This window comes from Xiphias gladius, chromosome 21 (assembly GCF_016859285.1).
Source record: "Xiphias gladius isolate SHS-SW01 ecotype Sanya breed wild chromosome 21, ASM1685928v1, whole genome shotgun sequence".
NCBI lineage: Eukaryota > Metazoa > Chordata > Actinopteri > Istiophoriformes > Xiphiidae > Xiphias > Xiphias gladius.
In genome coordinates, this window is record NC_053420.1 from 31,646,964 (window position 1) to 31,667,657 (window position 20,694).

The 20,694-nt window shown below is 38.1% G+C and overlaps 1 protein-coding gene across 3 annotated transcripts in view; it reads left to right on the top strand.

Annotated features, from left to right (window-relative positions):
• Positions 1-20,694, top strand: part of cadpsa (Ca2+-dependent activator protein for secretion a) — a 215,638-nt gene that overhangs the window by 73,090 nt on the left and 121,854 nt on the right. For all 3 annotated transcript variants that reach the window (XM_040115542.1, XM_040115544.1, XM_040115543.1), the window contains exons 6-9: positions 3,473-3,594; positions 12,139-12,250; positions 12,352-12,491; positions 20,057-20,123. In XM_040115542.1, the coding sequence (XP_039971476.1) occupies positions 3,473-3,594; positions 12,139-12,250; positions 12,352-12,491; positions 20,057-20,123 (441 nt within the window). The remainder of the gene's footprint in view (positions 1-3,472; positions 3,595-12,138; positions 12,251-12,351; positions 12,492-20,056; positions 20,124-20,694) is intronic.

Genomic DNA, 20,694 nt, shown 5'->3' on the forward strand with positions numbered 1-20,694 from the left:
AGCAAATCTTGGTCGACTGAAATTGCACCTACTCTTCAACCAATCGATTGGACATTAAAGCAAGTATTTGCTGCATATTAAATAATTTTAACCTAATATTTAATACTGAAATGATTTGTTGACCAGGTGAAAGCTGGTCAACTGTCATATTCATATGATATCTGAAAATAGAACAATATCAACTGGTGACCCCAGCACAAGAACTGTTGCAGAATATACACTCAAAGCCTCAAGCGTTAAACAGGAAAGTTGACGGAGCATCGTAATACAGACAAGTTGGCCTACTATTTCAGGTAATATGCCATGTTGGAAATTGATTCACTTTACTTTTGGGTCATCCATTTTAACAAAATACAGCCACACTGGCAACTTCTTTGACATGGTGTCAAGTAGTTTGGAGCCGACTCAGGATAAACGTTCAGTAAACGTTCATAAACGTAAAATAAATTAGACCTGACAGTCTCCATTAGATTGGACGAGTCAAAGTTGTAAAAAAATCCCAGTTTTCACAACTTTTAACAGATAGTCTGTCCCTCCCACCACCACACCACAGTAAATAATGGATTAATCCTGGAGACTATTACTAGCGCTTTTTTCTTTATGAAAGTAACACCGGCGATTGTCTGACCAATGAAAATTTGGTTGAAGGAGAGAATATCGACCAACCAGTCGACTGGTTGACCAGGAGACTACAGCCCTACTCTTTTCACAGGCAGATTAGCACTTGCTGTAACTAGTAAATTGAGCCTCATATTTAAAATTGGAGGTGTGTCCCTTTAATTTTTCCCTATCCTTAAAGTAGGCTTGGCTCAAGGGACTCACATGATTATTAGGCAAACATATAGTTTAAAATATAAGTACATTTCAACTTCTATATCAAAAGTTACATATTACACATAGAGCAATGAAGCACTAAGTATAGAAATAACTTCAGTACATTTCTAAGTAGATTATCGTTTTCGATGCACAATTAGACAATAAGAGGCTTGTTTATACTTTATATAAATACCCTATTTTTGTATTTTTGCTTACCTTATGAATAATTATTACATTGCTGGAGCTTGATGGTTCGCTTTTGACCTTGGAAACAGCATGGGTAGAGTTAGGAAATGGACTGGATTTTTCCATAGGCAACACCAGTGACCATCCTTGAACAGAGACAGAGGTTACAGTCTCACAAATTAGCAGGAGTTCCATTTACATGACTTATTTATATCACATTACTGACATTTCATACGTTGGTCATCTGATTATAAATGAACCATCTCCATGGCAACTGAGCATACTCCCTCAGGTGATGAAGACCAGGACATGTGGCCGGAAGCTCTTGATAATATCCATTAGGTGCACTGGTTGGTCGAGAATATCGACCAACCAGTCGACCGGTTGACCAGGAGACTACAGCCCTACTCTTTTCACAGGCAGATTAGCACTTGCTGTAACTAGTAAATTGAGCCTCATATTTAAAATTGGAGGTGTGTCCCTTTAATTTTTCCCTATCCTTAAAGTAGGCTTGGCTCAAGGGACTCACATGATTATTAGGCAAACATATAGTTTAAAATATAAGTACATTTCAACTTCTATATCAAAAGTTACATATTACACATAGAGCAATGAAGCACTAAGTATAGAAATAACTTCAGTACATTTCTAAGTAGATTATCGTTTTCGATGCACAATTAGACAATAAGAGGCTTGTTTATACTTTATATAAATACCCTATTTTTGTATTTTTGCTTACCTTATGAATAATTATTACATTGCTGGAGCTTGATGGTTCGCTTTTGACCTTGGAAACAGCATGGGTAGAGTTAGGAAATGGACTGGATTTTTCCATAGGCAACACCAGTGACCATCCTTGAACAGAGACAGAGGTTACAGTCTCACAAATTAGCACGAGTTCCATTTACATGACTTATTTATATCACATTACTGACATTTCATACGTTGGTCATCTGATTATAAATGAACCATCTCCATGGCAACTGAGCATACTCCCTCAGGTGATGAAGACCAGGACATGTGGCCGGAAGCTCTTGATAATATCCATTAGGTGCACCTTGAATGAAGATGAAAATGTTGAAAAATGCCCTATCTGACAATGTTAAGGAAAGTGATAAAAAAATCCTGGATCTGCACCAACCAAATTTAATGGGTTTTTCCCTGGCTCATGCCACATCCCTCCACCAAGTTTGGAGCCAATCTGTTCAGTGCTTTTTGTCTAATCCTGCTGACAAATAAACAAACAAACCATCAAACAAACCAGCAAACAGAAATGGGTGTAATAACTGTGTAGCACTTCAGAAATTAAACACATCTTAAAAGTACCCTGTGGACTTTTCTTGTAAACAGTTAATATGTTTACATTCAGTGTTTGTCACATCTTTGAGGTCTAGCAAACATGTAGAATGCACTTTCCTACTCAAAGATTCAGAATGCCAATTTTTTTGAGTATTTTAAAACCTGTATTGTTTACATCCATTTTATAGCTAGCAATTTTTTCTTCTTTCTCTTTTTTGGTGCCACCAACTCTCAATCAGTAGAATTTCAAAGCATCGGTGTTCTCGTGAGTAAGATATGAAGAGAACAGTGACCCATGCATTAAAAACATTGGTCCATAGTGCTTCTATTTCTCTCACCCATCCATGTACAGTTGACAAACACTCTGTGGTATTCTGCAGAACATGTGATGATCATAAATTCCTTTTTTTTAATACTTGTGCAATACATTCCTACACACAATTAGGTGACACAAAAACCATTAAGCAAGGCACTGACTGTCAGGTTGGCCCAGAGAAGCTGAGAGGTTTTAGACATAAAGAAAAATATCTTTGTCGCCTGGACTAGCAAATAAAACTTTCTTATTAGCGACATATCCCCTTATTAGCGACATATCTGAAAAGGCTCAAGTAATTCAATGTGTTTTCACTAAGACCCGAAGGACAACGCTAGCAAGATATGCAACAGATATGTAAGATATATAAAACTGATGATGGTCAGCCTGTCGTTTACAGTTGTTCTACTATTAATGCTTTGTAAGTTCATGGAAGTTAATCGAGAGTGCCATGATACAGAATTCAAAACACTATTCTCCTATTTTTCTAAATCACTTTTTTCATCCTATTCTGTTCATCCTGTTAAAGTTGGCAAAAAAAAAAAAAAATTGTGCAATACTGCCCTCACTGGTAAATAGCTTGGTTAGACTAATAAATACTCTGCTTGGTGTCAAGCTCCAGTCTGTCTACTTCAACTCGGTTGTCTGACAGCATTAGGATTAAGTTATAGTTTTTTCGCTAACAACAACTGCATTTGTTGTTTGACTAGCTATATTGTCATTCACAATAGAGGAGAATATGTTGGCTTTATTTCCTTTGTTTTTATAAGTTGCTGTTCAAACTTGTAATTTTGGACTATGTAAACTTTCCCCCCTCTTTTTTTGTTTTTGTTTAATCTACATCTGTGTTCATATCAGGTCGTTATCATGGAGGTTCAGGGTCTGAAGTCGTTGGCTCCAAACAGGATTGTTTACTGCACCATGGAGGTGGAGGGAGGACATAAACTACAAACAGACCAGGCTGAGGCCTCAAAACCCACGTATGTACAATACATACACACGCACACATGCACAAGCACAATTTGTAAACACAACCATAGAGAGACGTACACACACACACACACACACACACACACACACACACACACACACACACACACACACACACACACACACACGATGACCTAGGTCACTTTTATGGACATTATATTATAATGTGATTTTCTACAAGCTTGCATTAACTCTAACAATGACTTTACCCTAACCTTAACCACTGAGCCAAAAATCAGCTTCTTCCCGATTGGGGAAGCAGCTTTTGTCCCCAATTGGTCAAGCTGTCCCAGATTAACTGGTCTTTATCTGAAATTTGTATTAACTACGCAACTACATTCATATTTTTTTGCAATGTATAACCTTAACCATCACAACTACACTCACTCTGTACTTTATTAGGAACAGCTTCCTAATACTGGGTAGTTCCTCCCTTTGATCTCAAAACAGCCTCTGTTCTGTGTGACATGGGTTCCACAAGATGTTGAAAACATTCCTTTGAGATTCTGCTCAATGTTGAAATGATTGTATCACATCATTTCAGCGGATTTATCGCTGTATATTCATCCTGCCAATCTCCTTTTCTACCACATCACAAAGGTGTTCTACTGGATTCAGATCTGGTCTGATCTGACACAGAGCATTATCCTACTGGAAGTAGCCATTAGAAGGTAGTTAAATTGTGGCCATAAAGGGATGCACATGGTCAACAATACTCAGATAGGCTGTGGCATTCAAACCACATTTGATTGGTATTAAGGGGTACAAAGTGAGCCATGAAAACATTCCCCACACCATTACACCACCACCATCAGCTGGACTGTTGAAAAAGAGCAGATTGGGTCTGTGGATTTAAATTGATCATGCCAAATTACGATGTGTGCCTCAGAAGAAATGCAGATTCCTCAGACCAGTCTATGTTTTTCCAGTCTTCAACTGTCCAGTCGTGGTGAGCCTGTGCCCACTCCAGCCTCAGATTTTTGTTCTTGGCTGACAGGAGTGGAACCTGGTCTTCCACTGGTGTAGCCAATCCACCTCTAGGTTGGACGTGTTGTTCATTCTGAGATACATCTCTGCTCACCACAGTTGTAAAGAGTGGTTTCTGAGTTACAGTAACCTTTCTGTCAGCTCCAACTAGTCTGTCCATTCTCCGCTGACTTCTCTTATCAACAAGGCTTTTTCATCCACAGAACTGCTGCTCAGTGGTTAATTTTTGGTTTTGAAGCCACCCGGAGTAAATTCTAGGAGATCAGCATTTTTAGAAACACCCAAACTAGACCATCTGGCACCAACGATCATGCCACAGTAAAAGTCACTGAGATCATATTTCTTCCCCATTCTGATGTGTGATGTGAACATAAACTGAAGCTCCTGACCTGTATCTGCAGGATTTTATGCATTGCACTGCTGCCACATGATTGGCTTATTGGTTAGTTGCACGCATAAGCAGGTGTACAGGTATTCCTAATAAAGTTCTCAGTGAGTCTAAATGCCTAACACTAAGTTTCAAGCCCTAAACAGCCAACACACACACACACACACACACACACACACACACACACACACACACACACACACACACACACCTGATGCAATCTGCTTATCTCTAATGCTGTTTCACCCAACAGGTAGCTGGGGTTTTACAGTTTTTTAACACACTGTGTTGGAAATGGGTTTGGTAATCAGAGCTTCAGTAATATTACACACTGTCATCTACTGGTCAAATAACTGAAGGTTACTCTGATAAGATAAAATATGAATGCACTATGTAGTATGTTGTGCATGTAGTGCTTTACTAGAATCTTGCCGTCTGAGCTGGTGGACCCAAGTTTGATGCCTCTTGTTTTGCTGTCTCATACATTTTCATTTACTGGAGTATTGTTGTTTTGCAGGCAAGTGTAAAAATCATTTTATGGTCACATGTTCCATGTACTGTCCATTCATATACGTCCAAATCCTATCTTATTCAGCTTTGCAGTCTATATAATCAGCTTGGTGTTCCTACAGCATTAGCATTTAAGTTGGGTTTCAGGAGATTGCATGTTCAATCGAGTGTCGTATATCTCAGGCTGTGCCTGAGAGATTTTGTGCACAGACTTTATTGTGCTTGCTCAGATTTGTTCCATGAGTGTCACATGAGCAGAGGCACTGTTATATGGAATGTGTTGAAATCATATGAAAGTCTGATTTTGGAAAAAATGTTTGGGTAACATGGCAGAAACAGTATGCCTGTGTAGCTATTTGAAATAAAAGAACAAATATTTATATTAAGAAAATATGTAAACAGTTTTTAGACTCAGGGGGTGAACATATCATGATTCACTGAGGTAACAAAGCAGTTTTCCTTTTCGTCATTTACATGATTATTTCCATAATTAAGTAGCAGAGCCATTAAAACTGACAATGCTTCAGTGTCAGATATAACACCAAAGGTCACATCTTGTTTCCATGCTAGCCACTCCTTCATTGTCTCGTCCGTTTTACCTCCTGTTTCTCTGACTCAGTATTGTTTGTACTGTTTCAGTAGTTCAAGCTGTTTTATTAGTACAATAGGAGTAAGTGATGGGAAAATGGCCAACATGCGAGACCAGATCCTGGCTGGAAACATTGCTAATCTCTGTCAACTGGCCTATTAAACACTGCAGAAGCTTAACAAAATTGGGCCTGGCATTGCATTCTGGCAGACATGAGGACCGGGTAACTGTAACACCAAATGGACATTCCTAAAACCCACTGCACCCTTGGGAATTGGGGTTCTTAAACTTCGAGAAACACATCACTGAAACACTGAAATGTGGTGAAATACAACAAAATATTTCACAATCAGAAATGGTTCATATAACCTGATGTGCAATTGAGAAGATGTAAGTGGCACTGTGGGAAATACTGGGAGAAATACCACTGAAATATATTTTGATCATGTATGGACCAGGTGGGGGGTGACCACCCTCAGGTTAATCAGGTATGGTTTGGGTCCACTTGTCCTCTTAGAAAGTAAGGTCACTGAAAATCAATACAAAGTTGTTCTGAGTGATCACCTTCATCCTATGATGAAACATTTCTATCCTGATGTTAGTGGTCTCTTCCAGGATGACAGTGCCCCCTCCATAGGGAACGAGGGGTCATTGAATAGTTTGATGGGTATGAAAATGATGTGAATCATAAGATATGGCCTTTGCAGTCCCCAGATCTCAACTCAATTGAACAACTATGGGCGATTTTGGACTGACATGTTGGACAGCGCTCTCCACCATTGTCATCAAAACAGAGAATAAGGGAATATCTTTTTGAAGAATGGTGTTCCATTCCTCCAGTTCCATAATGGATACTACAGTAATTTGCCAAGTCTCAGCTTTAATTTGAGGAGGAGTTCATGCACAAAAAATCTCACATGTGGCTGCAAATTTACTGAGTGTTGAGAGTTGCCATTTAGACTGAGATGGAGTTGTCTGCCAATATGAGGATTGAAGAGGTGACCATGCAAGTGAAGAAGATATTAATGAGGCTCAAAAAGAAGCAAAAATCTATCAGAGAGATATCAAAGGTAGTTGGTTTGCCAGCAACTGGGTACAGTTAATGTTGTGGCTGGTCAGTGTATTTGAAATGAATACATTTTTATCTTTTTATTCATTATATTTTTATTTTTCACACAGTGGTGGCAAAGAGCAGTAAAACAGCATAAAGACAAGGCAAACTGAGAAACATACGAGTCACAAGTTTGACAAAAACATTCTTCATACAGTATGTAAGAGCTGAATTACAAACCTATTTGAAATAGGTGAATACTTCTATAAATGTTGAACCTGTAAAAAGGAGGAGGACTGTTTCTAATGTTCCATATTCCAAATTTTAGTACTGTATATGTACAGAAAAAGGATCTTATATCATAACTATTATTAAACGTAGTTATGGGGTTCAGTTCATTTGTGTTGGGTCAGAGTTATGCCTTGGAAAAATACTAAGAAGTGAAGAAATGGTGTAATAGATAGCACAAGTTAATACAAGTGCGATATAGGTTTGGAGATGTAATGCTTTAGAGTACTACACAGATATGAGTCCAGGGAGAAAGTATAAGATGAATCGTTTAGAGTCTGAGAGTCTGAGAGAGTCTAAGAGTCTTTCTTATTCAACTATTATATAAGTCTCCGAATACGTACTTCAGATACGAGGTGGGTGTCAATTAAATACCAAGATATTTGAAATTCTTCATGGCCAGAACTATGGGGTGAGGCATAGAGAAAAAATCTGCATCAGTCTCAGCTGTGCAATATTAAAGGGTTCATATTTTACACAGGACTCAGAACCAGAATAGAGTTCCTCTCTTGTGAATGATGTGCTGTTCTGAATCAGTGCAGAAATACACTTTGTAACTGAAGGAAATAAATTGGCTATAAATAAATACATAAATAAAAAACATAGTGTCTACTGATAGCATGTGCTCATTTTAGATACAGTATCAGCAACAACACTGGTGCTGTGTTCAAGGCCATATATTTAGTCATTAATATTAATATTAAATTTACATGAATAGGCATTAGTTCTATTATGGCTATATTCTTATATTTAAAAAAAAAAGCTCATTAGATCAATATCATCCTGGTTGGTAATCATGTATAATCAGCAGACATAGTGCTGTGTACTCTTTGTCAATCTGAGGTCTCTAAGAGAACTGCAATATTTCAGGAATATTGTGGCAACTTTGTCTAGTTCACTGCTGGCTATTATAAACTGTTAATGTGTTATTATCAGTCCCTGTAGGAACATTACAGGGACCTTTTGGTCAGTTACAGTAACACAGTTACAGCATGCTACAGTGAAATAAAATGGTTGTCTGCTCATGTCAGATGTGACTGACCACATAATTGAACAAGACTGCTTTATGTCTGCTAATTAGAAAAGATTACCAATTAATCTACAATGATCAGGAAAAGACAGTGTGTGATTTTATCTAATATTCAGCAGAGAACAGTTTGCTTTATGTCAGTTCCTGAAATAACAAGGCTTGTTATGTTGAGACAGCTAAATGTGGTCTATTTGAGACCTCTGCTGATTAAAATGCACAACATATAAGGTTAGGTACATAAGTATTTGAACCAAAGCCATTCAGATGTCAAGGGGTTTAACAAAAATATTAACCATTTTTGAATTATAGTCATTTTTATACATAGTCCCTCATTTTCAGAGGCTCAAAAGTAATTGGACAATTGATTGAAAGTTTAGTGGCCAAGTTTGGCCTGTGCCCTTGTTATTTCATGACAAAATAAGCAGATAAAAGGTCTGGAGTTGATTCCAAGTGTTAAATTTGCATTTGCAGATTAGGCCTGAACAAAAAACCAGATTAGGTTGAAAGAACAAACCACAACTTTCAGACAGAGCAGAAATTTAGGAGCGGCCAAATTAAAAATTTGGTACATTCTTAAAAAGAAGGAATGCACTGGCAAGCTCAGCTACACCAAAAGGCCTGGAAGACCACGGAAGGCAACTAAAGTGTATGATCTCAGTATTCTTTTCTTGGCGAAGAAAAACCTATCACAACATCAAGCCAGGTCAAGAACATTCTGGAGGATGTAGGCAAGGGTTTACCACAAGGTGCAAACAACTTGTAACTCTCAACAGAAAGGCCAGATTAGACTTTTCAAGAAACCCTCTAAAAACCCTATCCAGTTCTGGAACAAGATTCTTTGACTAGATGAAACCAAACTTGTACCAGAATGATGGGAAGAGAAGAGTATGGAGAAGGACAGGGACATCACCATTTAATCTTTCATTTGACAGTGGAACTCGGTCACTGGTGTTTATTGACGATGTAACTGTTGATAGAAGTAGCAGGATGAATTCTGAATTGTATAGTTCTATACTATCTGCTCAGATTCAGCCAAATGCTGCATAACTGACAGGACAGTACTTCACAGTACAGATGGATTATGACCCAAAACATACTGCGAAAGCAACCCAAGAGATTCTCAAGGCAAAGAAATGGAATATTCTTCAATGGCCAAGTCAGAAAGAAAGACCCACAAACAAGCAGCAACTGAAAGCAGCTCCAGCAGCGGCCTGGAAAAGAACCTCAGGGGAGGAAACTCAGCATTTGGTGATGTCCATTGGTTCCAGACTTCATTGACTGCAAAGGATCTTCATCCAAATATTAAAAATAATCCCTATATTTATAATATTGTTGGTTTGTCCAATTACTTTTGAACCTCTGAAAATGAGGGACAATGTATAAAAATGGCTGTAATTCCTAAACGGTTAATGTGATATTTTTGTTAAACCCCTTGAATTAAAGCTGAAAGTCAACACCTCAATCACATTTTGATGGATTTGTTTCAAATCCACTGTGGTGGTATACAGAGGCAAGATTACGAAAATTTTGTCACTGTCCAAATACTTATGGACCTAACTAATGTAGAAGATTGTTTTGGGCTTGAACAAAATCTGCTGGGCAGTAGTTCGCTGTCTAGTACCTAGCTCGCTTTGTGTGCAAAGAGGTTCTGAATATTTTCGTCACAAATTTATCTAAATGGTATTGTACAACCTATTATAAACACTTACTATGTAACACAAACTAGGACAACACTAGCACTAAGGCCTACAAAATTACAGAATAAAGTCAACTCCTTTCCGGCATAGTTCTGACAAAACTGAACATTATAAGGGTAGGACTTATTGTAGGGCTTTTATACAAAGTTCTTTTTGATTGTGAGAGTTTTTCTTTTTTCTGGATACTTTCTGATTGAGTCATATTGCAAGAGTTAGATTGCATTAGATTTGCTAATGTTGTTGCATCTTTCCATATTTAATTGTTAAAATCAGTTGGATGAACTCTTATTTGAAAGCAGTTTGTTGAAGTTTGACTAAAATGCTAGTTCATGGTCTTGACTAAAACTAGACTAAAATGTTTGGTTTTCTTTGATTAAGACGAAACTAAAATGTCCAGAGTTTTAGTCGACTAAAAATAAAAAAGGTGAGGTTGGCTAAATAAGACTAATATGGACACTTTTTATCTAAGACTAAATCTAAAAATAGCTGACAAAATTAAAGCTAATGTACACACAAGTTTGATTGGATCTGAGCCTACAAATAAGTCCTCACAGCTTGAGTACAATCAGTGAGTATGTCAGTGCCAGTGCTGTGTCAACTGTCTTATCACACATATGCAATTGAAACAACTTATTTAACTTATAATGTAGCCTGACACAAGAATAGAAACTCAGGGTGTAATTAAATTTGTGTTTAAAGAACTGGTAAACATTTGCATAATTTGGAGACTGGGTCTTTAACTACCACAGTGGACTTGTAACAATAGAGATGAAGAATGATTCATAAGATGAGTCACAGCTACACTGAAAGTGAAAGAAAGGCTTTGCTCATCATACCTATTGTATTTCTACTATTTACCTCTGCTGTGTCTGCAGTCAGGAATAGTTTAGAGTAGCTTTGTCAAGACTCTGGGTTGTTTTTTTTTTTGTTTCATCAGAGTCACTGACTGAGACATGTGGAGGATGTCCTGCGCTCTGTCTTTGCTACACTCTGCACTATTTTGTCTTTAGTCACAACTGGTGTGAAAGTATTATTCTCCAGAGCTCCTCTCCTGAGGGCTACATGAGTAAAACACTTTTCTTTGGTAGATTCCTGTGCAAGTCACCCATGTGAAACACTGCAAAAGATCTGTGGTTTAGTAATGGCAGATGTTAGATGGAGGTGCATGTGCAGTTTCGTCTAACCCAGTCGTTGTGGCTGTAGAAAATCTCTTAAACACCAGTACTGGTCATCATATCCGAGGTTTGACTTTAACCTACTACAGATGTGATGTAGAAGCCTTGCTGCTGCAGACCATGGGCAGGTAAATAATGAACTGCAATAATCAAGGCAAAAGGAGATGAAGGCACAGACAGTGGCCTATAATAGGATGTTAAAGTTAAACTGCTGCTTCGAATAGGAGACAGGTTTTAGGATAAAATATTATTTTTTCATGAATATATCTCCCATGTATTTGAGGTTATGGTAATTGTACTCTTACTTTTTTTTAAATATTTTTGTGAATCAATGTCAAAAAAGTGTCCAAAATGATTTCCATAGGTCCGCATGCTATTTCAGCTTTTGGTGACAACAACACAACGTAGAGGGAAGTCAGACAATAGGTCTTTTTCATAGCAGACATTTTGACTCATCATAGCAGTAAAGCGCAGGTGTAATCAATAATATTAATGATGGCTCAGTTCCGTTAACTGTCCGAATGAGTCAGGACCTTGTTTCAACGGAATGCAGCGATACACCTGTGCTTTTGCTATGACATATCATAATGTAGCTGCATTTTAAACTCCTGCAGGTTCTGGTTTAACTGGATCCATTGTAAACGGCAGCGGAGATAGTCACATGCTAATTGACAAAGCAACAGCCTCAGAGACAGGCTCTCTGTGTTCCTGTGTTGTGTGTATGTGTGTGTGTGTGTGTGTGTGTGTGTGTGTGTGTGTGTGTGTGTGTGTGTGTGTGTGTGTGTGTGTGTGTGTGTGCGGGCGTGCGCGTGTGTGTAGTTGGGGTACCCAGGGCGACTTCACCACCACCCAGCCGCTACCTGCTGTAAAAGTGAAGCTGTTCACTGAGAGCACAGGAGTTTTGGCTCTGGAAGATAAGGAGCTTGGGAGGGTAAGAAATTACCTTGGTACAAATTTTGCTTCATTTAAGGCATTTCACTTTCGTCTTTCTTGTATAGTTCACATACAATATTGTCATGTTATTACTCCCAGGTTGTGCTTCACCCGACTCCCAACAGTCCCAAGCAGTCTGAGCTCCATAAGATGACAGTGTCTAAAGGATGTCCAGACAGTGACCTCAAGATCAAACTGGCTATTCGCATGGACAAACCACAAAACATGAAGCATTGTGGGTAAGTGACAGTAAAATTCTGCATGCTGGCGACCGTAAATGTTCTGAAATTTGATACTTATTCTGATTGATCAGGTTATCAGTTGAACAAATTATAGTTGTTTGTGTCATCATGGTTCTGTACACACACCAAAAAAACCCTTGAAGAACACTCATTGTTCCTTTTTTTGAAGCAGGTTCCGCTTTTTTTAAGGGGGGGAACGGTGTACAGTAGGGGTCCTTGAGCAATACAAGTGTAGCCTTTTGGTTAGCAACTAAAAAGAGGGTGTTTTACCTTTCACTCCTTCAGTAACAAGTCCACAAATCCATCTTGGCTTATTTCAGTTAAAATAGTCTTCATGTTGGTTGAGTTCAGGAGGTTATTCAAAGGAGGAGAAATCCCACAGACACTAGTGTTTCAGTTCTGTGGAGTGCTGATACCTATACCTAGTATATGTTCTTGAAGTCAGATACAGACCTTTAACATAATTTGCTATTCCCTGCTCCCTCTTTACATTTATTATCATTGATGAGCACTGTAATAGAGTGTTACTGAAGGTGCTTTGCACAAAAGACAATGTTTTGCTTCCCTCTTGTGGTGGGTTGTTACTAAATATACTTTTTTTTGCAAGGGTAGGGCTTCTGCAACATTTTATAGTGATGAGCCCACAGCAGACCAATATATCACCATGGACCCCATTTGATAAAATTTTGAATTGTGTACAGTTCAAATTGTGAGGCAATAGTGGTGATAATGAAAGCTGATCCTAATATGGTCATTCTTGTACATGCTCAAATTATTAGAATTTCAGGCAGTAAAGGCCCTTCTCATCCATGACACATCCACACAGGTTTTTTCACTTTTCCTGATTATATGCCTTGTCAGGACTGTGTGGCACGTACAGCTCCACTTGTATTAGTTTTATTGCACCTGACTTGATTGGACAACTTACTCAAGTGTCTTTCTAGTAGATATTTCTAACAGAAGACAGTTTGACCTGTCATAGCAGGAAAAGCACAGGTGAAACTAATAATATTAATGACGCCTCTGTTCCATTTAAGAGTTCTGGGTAGCCAGCCCAGTGAGCCACCATGTAATACACCTGGACTGGAACTGGCCTAAATAAATGGCACGCAGTCATTAATAAAGGTTAATGATTACATCTCATTTGACAGGTCAAGACACCAGCAGTGAAAAAGATCTGTTATTGCATGAAGTTTGGTTAACGAACCTCACATAATTCCCAACATAGCTTTGCACAGTTTCACTGGAGTCAAAGTAGCCATTACTGAGAACACCTACTGTATGTGAGTGTGCATGGTGGTTGTAAGCTGGACCCTGGGAATCACAGCCGGAGCTGAGTGTAGTTTTTCTTTCATCAGTAGCACTCATTTTGTGTTTCTTCTCTTTTTTCTCCCCTTTATGATGAGAAATAAACATTACACAGCAAGTGGATAAGCAAAGATAAATAAAATTACTTAAAGACAAAAATAAGTACAGCTAAATGAGACAAAGTATGTGTTGATAGGATGGTGAGTTTAGATGGGTGACTTGGATACAAGTGTGTATTTTGTGTTTTGTGTATCCTTTTATTGATGTTAGGACTAGTTTGAGTTTTAGACCTCAGGAGTGAGGACATGGGGGGTTAGGTTAGTTCTGATACTTAAGGTTAGGGTTAGGGTTAGGAAATGCATTATGTCAACTAATGTAAGACAGATATGTGTGTGGCATCAATAAATCTCATAACTAAATCTCAAAGAAAAGTTGTAGTTTACAATAGTAAGAATATCTGAATTAATTAATTAAATCAATTTTTAAAAAGTGACTTAAAAAGGGAGAAATGGCAATGGACAAAAGCAGGAAAATAGTAATACCCCACCATGCAGACCACTAGACTACATTCCCAAGGAGATGTACTTTGGTCCAATCTGTCCATAGAACATTATCCCAGAAAGACTGGGGCTCTTCTTTGAAAGTTTTTGCAAACATTAGTCTTGTCTTTTTGTGACTTTCTTCAAATAGTGGTGTCCTCCTTGGCCTTCACCTATGCAGCACTACCTGGTTTAGTGTGCATTGTATGGTATGGGCTGAAATCACTACTCCAGACTGCTCCAGGTCAGCCTGAAGCGCTTTGCGTGGTGTTTTCTCCACAATCCACATCAACCTTCACAGATTTCTCTCACTGAGTTTCTTCTTAGCATCACGTCCCGGAAGCGTCTCAACAGTTTAATGACTGTGAAACTTCTTGATAACATTATGAACTGTTGAAACAGGGATTTCAAGATCTTTGGCGATTGCCTTGTTCCTTTGAATTGTTATGTTTTTTGATATTAGCCTTTCTGATGCTCTCAGACAGATTTCTTGTCTTCGCCATTGTGAAAAAGGAACTGGAAACAATCAGCCCCTTTTAATGCAGTAAAACCATAATTCATTGGTTAATTCAGGTCATGTGAGCACTGAAAATTAACCACAAGTGAGTGGTAGTTGTTTTTTATTTATTTTATTTGTTTGGAGAACGAATTTAAATTCATTAAAAGGGTGTCAATATTGTTGAGCATACATTTTAAGTGTGTGGTTTTTATTTCACTATATGAAAGGATTTTTGTTGCTGTTGTTCAGCAACTTTGTACATTTTATTAGATATTCTGATTATACAAAATTGGTGACTTTGCCTTTATTTCTGAAGATATTCTAAATTTCTAAATTAAAATTCAGGGGTGCCAATAATTTCAACCAGGACTGTGCCCAGTGTCTTTTGTCAACAGTGTATGTTGGTGTCTGTTTCACTGAGACCCCTTTTGAATAGCCTCTCCCTTTTGTAATGTGTTCTATGTAATACTTCATACTGTATTAAGTTGCAGATTGGTGTTTCTGGTACAGAGAAAGTTATTACAGATTTCAATCCAGAAATCAGCATTGGTTCTGATAGCAAGAGCTTATTCCCATTTTGAGATTGGGATGGATAGTATACTGTTTTGTTAAGAATTATGTATTGTATGTTTTTAAGAGAAGTTTCTTGGTAAATTTGAGTTCTGCCAGTTTTATCATAAATTGATTTGGCGACGCTAACTTTTTGGATCAGGTTCAAATAAGCTTCAAATTTTTTACATCTCAGTTTTTGTATTAAAAATTTGACTATTGTGTTATTAAATTCATTCAGTTTAAAATGATATTAACTTAATCTTAACTTCTGAAGGAGTTGTTGCATGAGCATTCTCAAGTTCTCTGAGTTTTTGTCCTAACTCAAGTTCCATCTTTGGTCTTTCTTCTTTTTATAAGATGAAGAGATGATGTGTCTCCTTAAGACAGCTTCCCCTGTTTGCCAAAGAAGTGCTGGAGAGATATTTGGAGAGTCATTCATTTCCATGGAGGATATCCACTGTCCTCTGATATAACTGTCAAAGTCATTATCTTTGAGCAGAGATGTGTTAAATTGCCATTTTGCAGATGGTTTCTGTAGGAGTCTTCTACTGAGTTTAGATGACAATGGTGCATGGTCACTTATTGTGATTGGGTGAATGTGTGATTCTGAAATATCTGAAAAAAGAGAATTGCTGAATAGAAAAAATGTCAACACATGAGTGGGAATGGTATACTTGGAAGAAGAGGGAATATTCTCTAGTGTTTTGGTGGTTCAGCTGTATCACCAAGTATCACCAAGATCATAATCCATATATTGTTTTAATGTTACTGTGGAGCGCTAATGGCAAGAGCTGCCTGCTGCGCAGGATCAGTTCATTAAGTTTGCCTTGAGAAGGATCTAACGCCCTGTTCATACCTGGCATTAACAAGCGGACAGCTCTGGCATTGGAATGCATCTCTGTGTGTCTCGAGTGACCACTTGTGAACGGATCTCACCTCCCCGCTCTATATGCAAATAACCAAATACATCAATTCAGTTTGCAAAGACCAAATGTGTTATTGTTTTTAACCAGCAAGAGAGAGCAATGAACTTCCAGTGTCTAGTCTGCCGGAAATTAGAAGGAGCAAAAGTAAAAAAAATACAGACTGGGTCTCTTCCTCGGCGTGTTCCAGGCAAACCAAATTGCCCAAGATTTTTGACAAACTTGTTATATATCTCTATGGGCTTTTCGAAATTTTCAGATGTCATGGACAAAGCCAGCTGCGAATGAGTATGTACATCCACTTACGCAGAGGACGTCAGTTGAGTAGGTGGTCCTTCAATGTGGCCCAGGACACATTGACGTAAACTGCCAAAAGAATTTGGCTATATGTCCATATGCATTCATACCTGTACTTAGAGCTGTCTATCACTCATTATTATTACATACTTAGGGAAATCATCAAGATGTGAGAATACTTTATGCATATATGTCCATACATGTACATATATACACACACACACACACACACACACACACACACACATATATATATATACACACACACACATATACGTATATACATATTATATATATATATATATATATATATATATATATATATATATATATATATATATATACACATACATACATATACACACATATTTATATATATACATACATACAAATATATATACACACACTGAAACACACACACACACACACACACACACACACACACACACACACACACACACACACACACACACACACACACGACCAGTAACTGGTTTTAATTTTATGGCCTTTTGGTTACACTTCCTGCTTCACAGCATTGCTCCTCTTTCCTGTAGCTATCAGGAGCTGTATCTCCCTCCCTCCCATCCATATGCTTACTTTTGGAGCTTTGGAGGAGGCTTCTGGGTTGCCCTGTAAGATGCCAACACTGCCTCTGTGTACCATGTTACTGGTTCAGCTCTCTCCACAGCACACATGCAGGGCCCAAATGTGTCACATCATGTATGCTGCTTTATATAGGATGACAGGCAGAAGCAGCTCTGGGAGGGACTGTGGGGAAAGGCAGACCAAGGCAGACTGAGGCAAGCAGTCTCAGAGTGACCCATAGCTAGGCTTTGAGCAGCAGAGGGAGATCAAACTGGGGTCCTCACCCTCAGATGTTCTTTTACAATAAAAGCCATCTTCCCATTCACCTCCTTCTGTATCATGCTATCATGTCAATATCTAAAAGAAAACTAAACATAACAAGCCGTAGGACTTAGGGACCACATTTACTTTCGTACAAAGGAAAGACTATATATAGTATGCTGACTGCAGCATTGTGCTGTAGTCCGGAATGAGATAATTAGAAAATCATTGGGATGATTTTTTTTTTTTTTTTGAATGGCTCTGAGCTTGTAAATTTAGATTTTGGAAAATCTCACAAATGTGACAACAAATTAATTATGTAGTTCTCTGTAGTTATCTTAAACCTCTTTTATATTTTATACCAATGGTACTTCTTTTTTTTCAGTTTGGTTTCAAAAGTTAGTCTTTTACTTAATTCTTAATATACTTAATTCCTTTCCTCTAAATTTTAGTTGTGACCTGTATTTTACATCAAAGTCTAGTCTAGAGCTCACAGTTTCCAGAGATACCAATTATGATGTGCTGAATTTCACTGAAAAAAAAATATTTAGAATTTTCCATCTGATGCACAATGATGCACCATCAACACTGTGTTTTGGATTAGAGTAACCTACATACCTGCAAGTTCCAGGCATAGTATATACTGTATGGGACAGATTTAGCTGAAACATAATTAGATAATGTGTCAGCATAATGATTCATGAGTTCCATCTTACTGTAGCACTATTGTCTCCATGTACTAAACAGACCCAGCGTATAAATCAGTGTCCAAACAAAAACAACTTTTTCCAAGATCAAATGGAGGGCTTTAATTTTATTTTAATTTCAGCCTCTGTGAGACCAACATGTATTCCCTGTTCTAGACAACATAGTGTGCATATCAAAGTGATCCCTAGTCACAAAAACATTGCTTCATATTGCTGTGAGCCCAGATATGGCATAAGATATTATGTTTTTGCTCTGTGTTACAAGATATAGCTTCATTTGACATTTTCCCACAGAATGCATTAAGTTAATGCTTCTACTTGTTTACAGGCTTACAGGCAGGCAGCGAGCAGGTTCAAGCAACATGACCAAAGAATAACAGGAATCACTGTGAGACTCAGGAACAGATAACTGGCAGGATTGCTAGACACAAGTCCACTACGAACATGAAGAACTTCCAGCCAGGAGTTGGTGGAAATGGCTGATTTAATTGCTGGCTGGAATAAAGAAGAAACTAGGAACAGGTGTGTGAGTTGGTGGGATAGCTCAGGTGATTGAGAATAGGAGACAGGTGAGCAGGTGGACTGGGATAGGGAGGAAAGTCTGAGGACATGTGGTGGGCCGATGCAGAGTGGCACTGGTGGCAGGAGAGGGCTGAGACAGGAATTGGGACAGTAGGGATGGTATTAACCAGATGATGACGATGGTATTCAGACATAGTGTTTGGAGTTCTGCTCAAACGGTTCCACTTTTTTTTTTTATCAGACAGAGAATCTTTTTCCTTATGCTCTCATACCATCTGGCAAACTGAGATGGTCGTCCTTCTGGCAGGTTCTCCCATCTCTGCAGAGGACTTCTGAAGTTTTGTTACAGTGAACATTAGGTTCTTGGTCACCTACTAGACGAGGGCCCTTTTTGCCAGCTTACTCTGTTTGGCTGGACAGCCAACTCTAGGAAGAGTCCTCATTGTTCCAAACTTCTTCCTTTCATAATTATTGAGGCTGCTTTGCTTTTGGAGCTTAGGAAATGGTTTAATACCCTTGCTCTGATCATATGATTTACCACAATTTTATCATAAAGGTCTACAGAGAGTTCCTTGAATTTCATTGCTTGGTTTTTGTCCTTATATACAGTGGGAATTGTGGGACCCTATATACACAGTTGTGTGCCTTTCTAACCTTTGTCCAATCAATTCAGTTTGCCAAAGGTGGACTGCAGTCAGGTTACAGACACTGCTCAATGATAATTAAAGTGAACAGGAGGCACCTGAAGGGTCTGAACACTTTTTTAAGAAAGAAATTTCAGCTTTTGATTTTTAATAAATCTTTTCACTTTGTTATGATGGGTTATTGATGGGCACAAAAGGCAATTTTATCGATTTAAAATGAAATCTACATTACAATAAAGTTTACAAAAAGTGAAGAGGTCTGAATACTTTATGAAACCACTTTATATGTCCCTGTTGCAAGACCTTGGTGTAGGCATGCTCCCTCAAGGGTTTACAAGGCACACTAAAATGGAAAAGCAACACTTTTAGTGTCATTAGTTACACTTCTACTTTTCCTGCTTCAAAAGTCCTGTTAGTTTAGAGAAAAAACAAAACAAATAAAGAAAAGGACAATGAGATGTACTGTTATTTAAAAAAAAAAAGATGTTACTGGTTGCAGTAATGGCATCTTACCAGTAGATGTCAGTAGATCCTCAACACTACCACTTCATACTGTATATCCTTTCTGTAGACACAGCCTGGCACATCAGACCTCAGTCATATCAGTCATGGCAAAGCAGGAAGAAGAAAAAACACCTGATTCAGTTTATAAAAGCTGCATAAAGGTCACTGAGAAATCTCTATAAAAGTTCTCTAAATTAGTGCTTTTTTTCATCCCACAGGTATCTTTGGGCCATTGGCAAAAATGTGTGGAAAAGATGGAAGAAAAGATTCTTTGTGCTGGTTCAGGTAAGCACAAATAACAGTCATGTTTAAACTGGATTTGTTTCATTTTGGTTCCTACAAGATACCAGTCTCATAGAACACTATGAGACTTGTATCACTTGTATCACTACCACAAAAACGGCAAAGTATATACAATTGGTTAGGTGTTTGAATGAGCAGTGGCATCACTAAAGTCTTTAGGTTGCCACTTCCCCAGGTATGAAAGGAAATATTGTTGTATTGCTGATGAACTTGTAGTCGCTGCAGCTGTGACAGCTGCAAGTCTTAGTGCACTCACGTCTCACCTGGGGGTCTAGATCCCACTAGTGTTCCTTCCTATGCAGAGGGTTTACAGGACACATATTTGGATCTTTTTCTAATACAATTTTATAAAACTAAATTAAACAGTTGGAAATGTAACATTGTTTCAAAATTTGAGCATACTTAACATGCTATCATGTGCAATCATACGTGACACAAATAAAACCTGTCATAGCGCTCAGCCACATTGTGAGTCTCAGATGTATGTTTTGTTTTTTATTAACATTTAGGAGAGTTGATTGGGCAATTTATCAACCAATTTGTCAGTTGACTG